The sequence below is a fragment of the Gymnodraco acuticeps genome, unplaced genomic scaffold (genome assembly GCF_902827175.1).
Source record: "Gymnodraco acuticeps unplaced genomic scaffold, fGymAcu1.1, whole genome shotgun sequence".
NCBI lineage: Eukaryota > Metazoa > Chordata > Actinopteri > Perciformes > Bathydraconidae > Gymnodraco > Gymnodraco acuticeps.
In genome coordinates, this window is record NW_022990135.1 from 1567179 (window position 1) to 1579140 (window position 11962).

At 40.5% G+C, this 11962-nt stretch overlaps 1 protein-coding gene across 3 annotated transcripts; it reads right to left on the bottom strand.

Annotated features, from left to right (window-relative positions):
- Nucleotides 1–332: 332 nt before the first annotated feature.
- On the bottom strand, nt 333–9475 carry LOC117546749 (OX-2 membrane glycoprotein-like). 3 transcript variants are annotated; one of them, XM_034217111.1, is made up of 7 exons: nt 9458–9475; nt 3898–4029; nt 3511–3600; nt 3110–3361; nt 1994–2320; nt 1167–1278; nt 333–1081 (listed from the first exon to the last, which is right to left on the bottom strand). In XM_034217111.1, the coding sequence occupies exons 2-7, from the start codon at nt 3935–3937 to the stop codon at nt 1021–1023; spliced, it is 882 nt and encodes a 293-aa protein (XP_034073002.1). In that variant the 5' UTR covers nt 3938–4029; nt 9458–9475; the 3' UTR covers nt 333–1020. The 3 variants fall into 3 exon arrangements, with proteins under 3 accessions (XP_034073002.1, XP_034073003.1, XP_034073000.1); XM_034217112.1 differs by lacking the exon at nt 9458–9475 and adding an exon at nt 4633–4650; XM_034217109.1 differs by lacking the exon at nt 9458–9475 and having other exon boundaries at nt 3898–5744.
- Between the last annotated feature and the right edge of the window lie 2487 nt (nt 9476–11962).

The following is an 11962-nucleotide window of genomic DNA, read 5'->3' on the forward strand; positions in this document are numbered from 1 at the left end:
CTGCATTCAAAAGGTTCCATTTTAGAATAATATGATATGTTTTATAATGATTGATCACCGCGGTGAAGTTAGTTTGAATGACTTTTATATACAGGGTAGCTTGTGAATAGGCTACTATCACTTACTTTATTTCACATCATTAATCCAAATCTGTAAGTAATTTAAGGGACTAATACAAGTAGTTGAGTAGAAGTACAATATTTGCCTATGAATTGTAGAAGACAGTCGAGAAAAAATGAAATACTCTTACTTAAGTACAGTACTTGAGTAAATGTACTTAGTTACTTTACACCGGTTTTATTAACCCACAATCTAATAATATATGACACGAGTTGGAGAATACATTATTTATAACACACAGTATATCAACACGTTGAACATATTGCAGATAAGAGTTTAATAATCCAGTGTAAAACATTGATGCAACATTATATTAATACACACAATTAGCTCTTTAACACATATAGAGCCCTACAGTTACAGTTCATGAGGAAATATGTCTATGGTGCAATAAATAACATTTGGACAGAAACGTTAAAGTGCAAAAATAGCAGCAACATACATAATATGATCATGTTAAATATGATGTATAATTAATAAATATAGTTTCTTATTGTTGACTTAAACAATCACCTGGTTGCTCTATAATATCAACCTAATCACTTGATAGAGGTCAAATTTGCTGCAAAATTAACACAATAATACATATTTTTCTTCCTGTGATTTTCTTCCTTCTTTCTCTTTCTCCCCCACACAGCACACCAAAACAGTTTTTCATATCTTCCTGTTAATGAAAACCTTTTATATTGCACTATGCTGCCGTCACTCTCACCCTGAATAACAGCGAAGTGCTTTCTACATGTGATGGATTAAACTTGAAAGTAGACAGTGAAAAAATCATTTTGTAAACATTTGACCACTTGCTTTGCTGATGCATAAAGTGCTGAATAATTAAATTAACGTTTTAAAAACTATCTGTGACACTTGGTTTGCAGCTTTTATATTAAACACTATTAAAGGTTACATTAAAACTAAATTTAAATCATTATTGCCCATTTTCCTTTCGTCTGGTCTCCTGGACCTGCCAGGAAGAAAGACACGCTTGTTAACCCTACTTGCAATACTTCACTATAAGGAGAAGGATGTACAAATGTTAAATATCTCACCTTGTTCGCTTTATTACAACAACAACGATGATTATGATGATGATGATGATGAAAATGACTGAAACTACAGTAGAAGTCACAAGTGCAGTCCCTGAGGTGGACTGTGTTTTCCCTGCACACAGAACAAGATTAAGGTTAATGACCTTTAAAAGAGAAAGAGGAAGGTGGGAAATGTCAGGGTAACATGATCTGTCATGAGGTGACTCAGAGAGCAGATGATATCACAGAAAATCATTTTCCTGTTGGTCAAAATGAAAGCTAAGAAGAAGTGAAACTGAAACAACGTCTAAAAATAAGGGGGCTTTACTGCACTGCTGACTCTGTTGACACCGTCTCGAGCTCTGGGAGTTTTTTGACTTCTTGTAATGATTATGTGCAGCATGAGGAAACCTACTGTCAATGATGAGTCACAGCATTGCAGTTTAACAATAGAAGTGTGGCGTCGTACCGGCAGTAAGTAGACACTTAAAGGAGACACTTGTAGGAAATTACAACTTTGTGTTAAAAAGGTTCCACCCTGGTCAAAGTGACAGGGGGGGGGGGGGGGGGGGGCAAATCCGGCAGCCATAACACCAGCTTTGTCCGAGTTAAAAGCCCCCTTACATTGTTTTACCTGGAACCCAGAGTAAAGTCCTCCAGAGTATGACACCCTCCTGCGCCAATTTAAGCAGGCAAACACCCCAACAGCACACTGTGAGCAGGGTGTGGTGTCAGTAAACATCCTTCCAGTCAGTCAGCATAATACATCCGAACATTTCCAGGATGCTGATCATCATGAGTAACTTCCAGCTAAAGAGCATGTAATACAAAAGGATTGTCATGCATACCTTCCTCTTTCTGCTTCTCCCTGGCAGGCAAAGAAAAGGGAATCCTCTCGCTCCTCTGTCCCATGGCTCCACTGTTCAGCAGACAGTCCACATGTCCTTCCCACCCAGCAGGGAGTCGCAGAGTGATGTTGCTGCTGCTGGTAAACGTCTTGTCTCCATTTGATACTGTAGTGATTGGCTGCCGGTGTGTGTGGGTGGCTTGAGAAGGGATTTCCCACTTTATGGTTGGAGCTGGTTTTCCTGTAGCAGAGCAGCTGAACACAACCTCCTCCTCTTCCTCAGGGTCACTGCTGGGAGCATGCACTTCTGTTTTAAAACTGGATATTCCTTAGAATAGAAAATAAGAAAACACTGACCTAAATGCTTTGCAGGCTTGAGGAGTAACCGATTACAGTTACATGCAAAGAGACGTAATCAGATTATTGTTGCAAAAAACTAGAAGGAGAATAATGTGTTTGTTGCAAAAGGATCAGATTTGATTTGTTCCTTGTAAACTGTACTGTTCAGACAACAACAGAGCCCTTTCTGTCAACTGAGATTTGATTTCTGCTTTTTAATATATGTGCTCATGTTTTTCATTGTTGGTGTCTACTTTACTCTTTACTTTATTTGCATATGAAATTGAGGTAATCCAAGCAATTACATTATTTGGACTTTTTCCCTATGTTGTGGAATATTTTCCAAGGCCCATAACTTTGACCCCAGTTTATCAGTTCAAACTGTCCTGACTGAGCGCACGCACCTTGGCTGCTGTGCTCTCAGTGTTCTGTCTTCCTGTTCCTGCCTGTTGGCGTCAGCTGATAGAGGTGTTATGGTTCTATGTTCCTGCCTGTTGGCGTCAGCTGATAGAGGTGTTATGGTTTTATCTTGTTATGCAGCATGTTGATGATGCTCTCAGAACTAGCTAAATACATGGGTCTGAGGTAGAGTTCTTTAGTGCAGTCAGACCGTGACTGCTGTGACTTGTGATGTGAACTCTCCGGCCGAAACTCCAAATAAACCTCCAGTGTTTGACATCAAAGCTCCTGCTCTACCGTGTCTCCTTCCTGAGTCGGTGACTCCCACTGCATTGCTACACAGAAGTTTCCCTTACAAATTACATGTTCTTGCATTTACCTTGCACTGTGAAGCATATCTGCTTCCTCATGGACCCATCAGGATACCGGTTGAAGGCGCAGATATAACAGCTTTCATCCGCCCAGGTGACGTTGGCCAGAGTGATGGAAGATGAGCTGAGCGTCGCCTCTGTGAAGATCACCTTACCTCTGTAGGGATCATTCACATGCTCCCCAAACCGCTTACTGTACGTCGCTAAATTCTCTATGGGCCTGTCCGGGACAAGCCTTTGCCATGTCACCTGCTGCACATCTGTTGGGAAATGGAAAACATCCAATCAACCATTTTTTCCCAAGTACTAATTGGACTTGGTAAATATTACAATTGTACCAACCAAACAACCAGGAAGACAGACAGTCAGTCAACCAACCAATCAAATACATAAATACAGTTTTCCCTACCTTTCAGGTTGGCTACAGCACATCCATATTTTGAATCCTGTCCATAGTCCACTGTCGTATTTCCATAACCAGTAATCTGAGACATGGATGCTGATAGGAAATGAAACAGCTGTGTCAGTGTATGAGAATGAAAGTAAAACCTGTGCTGTAAACATTCAAAGAAATAACAAGGATTAACTGTGAATAAAATACTAAGCTTATCTGTAGATTTTCAAAAAAGAAAAAGTCCTAGTCTTTAACATATTATGATATCAAATCACAAAATCACTTTAACAATTCTACAAATTAAACATAAACAACATGATATTATACATTTGACAACAAAAGAGCTGGATATATATTCTCTAACAGTAGGCAGAGAATTCAGAAGGGTTACCCTCTTCTTACCTGTAAACAGTAAAGCAGTCAGGGTGAGGATCAGTAACATCTTGTTCTGTTGCGTTCAAGTCCACTTGCAGTTCTGCCCTGCACCTTTAAAGGGCAGGATGATGTGATGCTGTAAACGAAACTGAAATGAAACTGAAGGAGTAGACAGTCACACGTCAGCTGTTATTGATTTGTTTGAGATTACAGTAAGTGCTCTGATAGACAAAATGATGGCTTTTTTTGTGTCATTAAGAGTTTTATTAAACAAAATAAAAAGACTCTGCAGAGATGTCTGTCAGGGAAAGTAACTGAGTACATTTACTCATACTTTGCAGATTCATATAATTAATAAATCATTTAAATCATCTACTGGATGATGAAGTACTTTAATGGAATAAGACGACCAACAGTAAAAAAATAAAAAGTACATTAAAGACAGCTCCACCATATACCAGATGCAAACAATTACATTTTCATTATCATCCAGTTGTAGAAATAAATATATTATTTAAAAACTGGCCTGGCATTATGAGTAATGTTTGTTTTAGTGTTTTATGCATAATATGATAATACTTTTTGCCCTTTTACTTAATGAATGAATAAATAATACATTTTATTTATCAAACGCTTTTACAGGTGCTTTTCGACAAAAAATAAATCTTATCTTCTAAAAATAAATCTTATCTTATATTTGACTTGAAAATCATATAACTTGGCTCTTATTGTAAATGTGAATTCCAGTTAATGTGTCTTTACCTTCAGCAATTTGTAAAAGTAAAAATCCCAGAGCAGAAGTTCCCACAGAGGTGTCACGGTCTAGACACCATTTCCCCTCAGTGTGGTGGACGCTCTATCAAATCTAAAGAGTGATACCAATGTGAGGCTGGACATTATTAGTACACCACAGTTTACTCGAGCTGAACTGGAAAGCCCATGAGAAGGCAGTCCTATCTCTAAAACAGAGAAATGCTGTTCAAGTCCCGGTTTTGAGTTGTAATGATTCCTGGATTCACATTTTTGTAAAGCATGTTTCACCTCAATATTTAAAGGGTTCCTATTGGGCTCATGTTCAGGGAGTGTGTGGGAGAGAAACAGATTTTAGCCTTTGCAGACCATTAACATGCACAAAAACCTATATTCACTATAAGAAAGACCCCATGAGATCACCAAAAAGCATACAGTGCCCCTTTAACATCCTTTTAGTAATATGATTTCACGTTTAGTCATCCTTCATAACATTCCTGAATGTTTTGTCTTCATGAAACCTTTGAGTTTCAGGAAGCAGGATGAAGTATCACAGCCCCGCTAACAGGAAGGATTCAAAGAGGACACACACACTTGAAGAAGCCCAAAGCGGGGTTAAACCCAGGAAGTTTGATTGGCAACAAACCCTCATAATTAAATCTCTTGTGTAATCTTGTTTACAAAATGCAGGGAAGTCCCAGTTTATTTCCTCTAAATTATTTAATTTTATCTTCGGAAAGAACCTAGCTCTAATTCTGTGGAAGTGGCTAATACTATAATTTGCAGCCTTGGGGATAAAAATGAATAAAGATGATATCATTATCGCATTAATTCATGCTATAAAAACATCTAAAGTCATTAAGATAACACTCTAAGTAGGAAAGTCCCAGGTTTAAATGTAAAGTATGAAGGTGTTTCACAGGAAGACTATCTTATATCTACCATGTAATTTAAAACCACATGTACTTTGGAAATGTAAAACTATCAGCCTGGGAAGTACCTGTGCTACCTGGCAGCAGTTAAATAATGCCCCGGCCACACGAGGACGAAAACGGCTAAACGCATAGGATTAACGCAAACGCAATCGCAAAAAAGCTTCCGTCCACACGCAATAGTCATCCGGATAGTAGGCTTGTTTGAGACAAGCGAGACCTGCGCAGTTGCGATCAACGTCTTGCTAGTGCGTTGCATGATGGTTAGTCATTTTGTCCGACTTGCTCTGGAGGCTCGCCTACATAAGACGTTGAAATCTCGCGGGACAAAGACGCCCGCAGCCTTGAGAGCGAGGCGTGGCGAGGCGGCGCAGTTCCTCTCCACGAGCTGCGGAAGCGAAATGCTTGATGGGAAACGGCTCGCTGGTATCTTGAGCTGAGCGCTCATTGGTGGTTTTTACCCCGTGCTGCTGATGAAACTCTCCAATTGGCTCGGCAAAAGTTTGTTGTTGTTTTGTGTCAGTTTTACGTCGCCACATCCATTCCCATTTTTCATCATTGTTCCACAATGTTTATCATCATGACATTAATATCTATATATTTGATACTATACTTGCACTGCTTACCGTTTTCATACTTTATATATCTTAGCACATTCATACACACTGTTCATACTGCTCACAGGCTGATATCTAGTGTATTCATACCCCTCACTGTTTATTCATCATTCAATTCATTCTATATTTTATTCTGTCTATTGTGTACATTACTTTTCACTTCACTGCTTGTTGTACCTGGTTAGAAGCTAAACTGCATTTCGTTGTCTCAGTACCTGTAATATGTGCAATAACAATAAAGATGAATCTAATCTTGAGCAGGAACAAATGTATTTACTTAGTACCAGGGGCGGATCTACGGGGGGCAAGGGGGGGGGGCAGCTGCCCCCCCCACTGTAGAGCCTTGCCCCCCCAGCTGCCCCCCTAACTTTTGTTTCCCTAAAACTGTACTAAAACAATCCTACACTATTTCTACAAGCTTCTCATGCAACGAAACGAGCATTACATTAGTTAAAAGTGAATCATTTTAAATATAATTTTAGGCCCGTTAAAAACGCAGCTACGGCCCTGCATTAAACTGCGAAGCGGCGTTCACACAGACCGCGGCTCACAGAGCTGCAGAGAGGGAGCGAGCTGTCCCAGCGCCGATGGGTCAGCTTCCCCTGGGAGCATTTCCCTTTCCACTAGTTTTGATTTTACTAAGGACGAGAGCTTGAAACTAAATATTAATAAAACGCTGCCGTTTGAATCGATAGCGTTTAACAGATGGGCGCTGTTTGGGGCGTTACGTTACAAAATACTACGCAGACAGCGTTAGCTGGGAGATCGATCACTTTGCTAAACTATGCGGTAGCCCACTATTAAATCCACGTAAACTACACATCACAGCAATGAAGCCAGATCAATGAAACCAGGATACATCCTTTACCGTAAAAACTGGATCCAAACACAGCTGCCTGTGTGCGTTTGATAAATACTTTCTGATGATATGCTACTTATTAGCTAGGCTACATGGCCCTAACGTGTAAAGTTATACAAGCATTTGTACCAGTGCTTTTCACAAGTAGACTCTTGCAGGCCAGAGTATAGGAGTGATTCAACAACAACAAAAAGACATATGAGAAGTGATCAGGACGAACAGAAAGAGGAAAAGGAAAAGAGAGATGAAGAGACCAGGAGGGTCAGAGCAGGAGAAAGAGGAGGAGATGAAGACATTAGTGAAGAAGAAGAAATATATGTGAGGAATAAAGATGAAGTATCAGAAAGAGGGCCAGAAGTAGGGATCAGGAGGCAGATGATTCAAAGAGGACATATTTGACTTGAAAATCATATAACTTGGCTCTTATTGTAAATGTGAATTCCAGTTAATGTGTCTTTACCTTCAGTAATTTGTAAAAGTAAAAATCCCAGAGCAGAAGTTCCCACAGAGGTGTCACGGTCTAGACACCATTTTCCCTCAGTGTGGTGGACGCTCTATCAAATCTAAAGAGTGATACCAATGTGAGGCTGGACATTATTAGTACACCAGTTTACTCGAGCTGAACTGGAAAGCCCATGAGAAGGCAGTCCTATCTCTAAAACAGAGAAATGCTGTTTTCAGACAAGTCCCGGTTTTGAGTTGTAATGATTCCTGGATTCACATTTTTGTAAAGCATGTTTCACCTCAATATTTAAAGGGTTCCTATTGGGCTCATGTTCAGGGAGTGTGTGGGAGAGAAACAGATTTTAGCCTTTGCAGACCATTAACATGCACAAAAACCTATATTCACTATAAGAAAGACCCCATGAGATCACCAAAAAGCATACAGTGCCCCTTTAACATCCTTTTAGTAATATGATTTCACGTTTAGTCATCCTTCATAACATTCCTGAATGTTTTGTCTTCATGAAACCTTTGAGTTTCAGGAAGCAGGATGAAGTATCACAGCCCCGCTAACAGGAAGGATTCAAAGAGGACACACACACTTGAAGAAGCCCAAAGCGGGGTTAAACCCAGGAAGTTTGATTGGCAACAAACCCTCATAATTAAATCTCTTGTGTAATCTTGTTTACAAAATGCAGGGAAGTCCCAGTTTATTTCCTCTGAATTATTTAATTTTATCTTCGGAAAGAACCTAGCTCTAATTCTGTGGAAGTGGCTAATACTATAATTTGCAGCCTTGGGGATAAAAATGAATAAAGATGATATCATTATCGCATTAATTCATGCTATAAAAACATCTAAAGTCATTAAGATAACACTCTAAGTAGGAAAGTCCCAGGTTTAAATGTAAAGTATGAAGGTGTTTCACAGGAAGACTATCTTATATCTACCATGTAATTTAAAACCACATGTACTTTGGAAATGTAAAACTATCAGCCTGGGAAGTACCTGTGCTACCTGGCAGCAGTTAAATAATGCCCCGGCCACACGAGGACGAAAACGGCTAAACGCATAGGATTAACGCAAACGCAATCGCAAAAAAGCTTCCATCCACACGCAATAGTCACCCGGATAGTAGGCTTGTTTGAGACAAGCGAGACCTGCGCAGTTGCGATCAACGTCTTGCTAGTGCATTGCATGATGGTTAGTCATTTTGTCCGACTTGCTCTGGAGGCTCGCCTACATAAGACGTTGAAATCTCGCGGGACAAAGACGCCTGCAGCCTTGAGAGCGAGGCGTTGCGAGGCGGCGCAGTTCCTCTCCACGGGCTGCGGAAGCGAAATGCTTGATGGGAAACGACCATGGATGTATAATAAGAACTGGATACAGCGTGGGAGGCGGGGCCTCATTCATTCCTATGAGAGCTGCTCATTAGCGCATGATGATAAAATGGCCCAACTTTTAAGAGAGTGAAACGTCACAGATTACCCAGCATGCCTGAGAAGTACCCGTATGTGCACTCATAGAGCATGCGCAACTTTAACCAAAATGCTCGTTCACATCAAGCACGTCAATTTGCGTACACGTAACAGCACCGCGCGTTCATGACAGCATGGTAATGGATTGTTGTTATCATGGATTTGATATGAACGAGGCGGCAGTTAGCAGCTAGCGGCTAGCTAGTAATGATGCTAATGTACACATCAATCGTTATGTACTTATATTACGCTGTAACAGGATCTAGTGATATCCAACAGAGCTTCATTTAGCATGAAATAATTATCGCACTGTATATATATATATATTCTTTCACACACACATACGGGTTTTGGGCCGAGGGCGACACCGTACTTCCGGTATCAACCATTTCACGCGAGGTGCATACAGAATATCATAGTCGATTGCCTTAATCAATATAGTCAACTCTAAAATACCACATATATGCATTGGCATGATAATATTATTGTGACAAGTGGGGTATTCACCTGGTGTTTCCAGAAGATAGACGTAGATGCAGCCAAAATCGACCGAAGGCCACTTTTGAGGGTCGTAATTCCATACATTGTACATCCAACAACCCACACAGCTCTAGTTTACGCTGGTAACGACCTAGAGCACACCCCTCAAGTCCAGAGATGTAATCCGAAGACATGCAGCGATTTCTTCGGTCGTTAATTCAGAAAGAAAAAACCTAGTGCGCTCTGCCTGGCTACATAAGCTAGCTGTTTATATGAGCATTGCCAGGATTTTTGCACCTCCAGAAAAATGGCGTCTTTATAAAAATATATATGGCGCGCGTTGCATTGTGGGTAGCTGTGTGTGAAAGACTAAACTGCTTGTTGTACCTGGTTAGAAGCTAAACTGCATTTCGTTGTCTCAGTACCTGTAATATGTGCAAATGTATTACATATCTGACATTAACGATTAAACACATGTGTGCATTCTTTATAAATGCAATCCGCCAAAAAACCGAGAGAAGAAGAAGAAGAAGAAGAAGAAGAAGAAGAAGAAGAAGAAGAAGAAGAAGAAGAAGAAGAAGAAGAAGAAGAAGAAGAAGAAGAAGAAGAGCTGTCCGACTTCAGGCGAGCTTTTTGAGACCTCCCCCGGCTGCGATCGGCTATTCTCGTCTACTTTCGAGGCGAGCCGCAACGGGTCTCAAACAAGCCTACTGTCTGTCAGTGTCCACACGAGACAGCTCCGTTTAGCTCTGTCACTACCCGATCTGCAGCTCTGCCCGATCTGCAGTGCGCATGTGCGAGATGGTCCGCCATATTGGACAACTCCGGACGGCAACCCAAGTAGGACAATATTGACACAGTGGCTTTTGGCAAAGCTCAAAAATAAAACTCGAGAGAGATGAGTTATTGTTATTACAACGTGACTTCACTATTATTTAACAACTCTTTTTATTAGATTCTTTTATTTGGGGTTAAGTACATTGTCAGAATAAGTGAGAAATGAATTTAACTTCTGTTAGACAGCTATCATACTGAATACATATTTACTGTGAATGTATGCAAAAATGTATGGCATATAGCTGTCTAACAGAAGTTAAATCCATTTCTCACTTATTCTGACAATGTACTTAACCCCAAATAAAAGAACCCAATAAAAAGAGTTGTTAAATAATAGTGAAGTCACGTTGTAATAACAATAACTCATCTCTCTCGAGTTTTCCTTTTGAGCTTTGCCAAAAGCCACTGTGTCAATGTTGTCCTACTTGGGTTGCCGTCCGGAGTTGTCCAATATGGCGGACCATCTCGCACATGCGCACTGCAGATCGGGCAGAGCCGCAGATCGGGTAGTGACAAGTGTCAACCGCTGGAGAAGCTGCAGTACATATGCAGGAGCCTGTATGTGGCGCTGTAACTTCCTCCACAAAAGCAGTGAAGAAGCATGGTTGTCATGGTTGCCCTTCTGTTTATTCTACGCGGTGGGGGCCGAGGGAACCGGGCAGAGTTTTTCACCAGTCAACATGTATTAAAGTTGAAATCTTCCGACAAAATTATAAAAGTGCCGGTCAAAGGTCTTCTTTGTTATTTATTGAGCTTTAAAACAAATGAATAACGACTCTATATATTATAATAATAAAATACACGGAGCCTCTCTTTTTCCTCCCTCTCTTCGGACAGCGCCAGTGTCTGTTTCATGCAGCAGCTGATCCAGTAATGAGTGGGCCGACAGTAAAAATAAACATATTTATAACTAGTTTAGGTAGTTTGAGAGGTGTCTCCGTCCTGTCAGATTAGACTTCACTCGCATTTATGTCCATATCGAGAGAAAGATAAATAATCTGAATTCAGTGTGCAGTTTACTTTGTGAGCAGCAGGGGGCTATTGCCTCATCATTATCAGAAAATGATCGTATAGGGCGTACACACGGAGCCGTTTGACCCCCCAGAGCGTTGCGTATGCCGTTCTATCCCCCTTGGAGCCCGTTATCGTTTCCGCAGTCGTTTAGTGCCGTATTCGGTTGTCCTCGTGTGGCCGAACGGTCTATATGACACTAAGCAGTAACGCAAACGACCGTTTTCGTCCTCGTGTGGCCGGGGCATTTAAGACACGCTTGCAAAACAACTTTAGAACAACCAACACCAGTGTGATTATCTTGGATAGTTCACACCAACACCTGTGAACAACCGCTCACTGCTGGACACCAGCGCCCCTGCTCTGCATGACCCTATTATAACAGCAGGAAGTCACTTTATTTTGGTAACACCTTTTAATTTAAGAGCAGAACATCCCAAAGTGCATCACAAAGTGCTTTCTGAGCATGCTATCAAAATAGGATTGATTACAAGTTACTACACTGTTGAAGAAGTATGTTAGTGAAGGCATCAAAATGACCTTTTAAGTATCAAAATTGCAAATATTCATTATAGTAATTTACTCCAAAACATAAATCCCTGCCATCAAATTGAATTAGAATAAATGTTCCATGTCATTTTCGTGACTAAACAATTGCTATTGTTTATTCTAAATGAAATATGT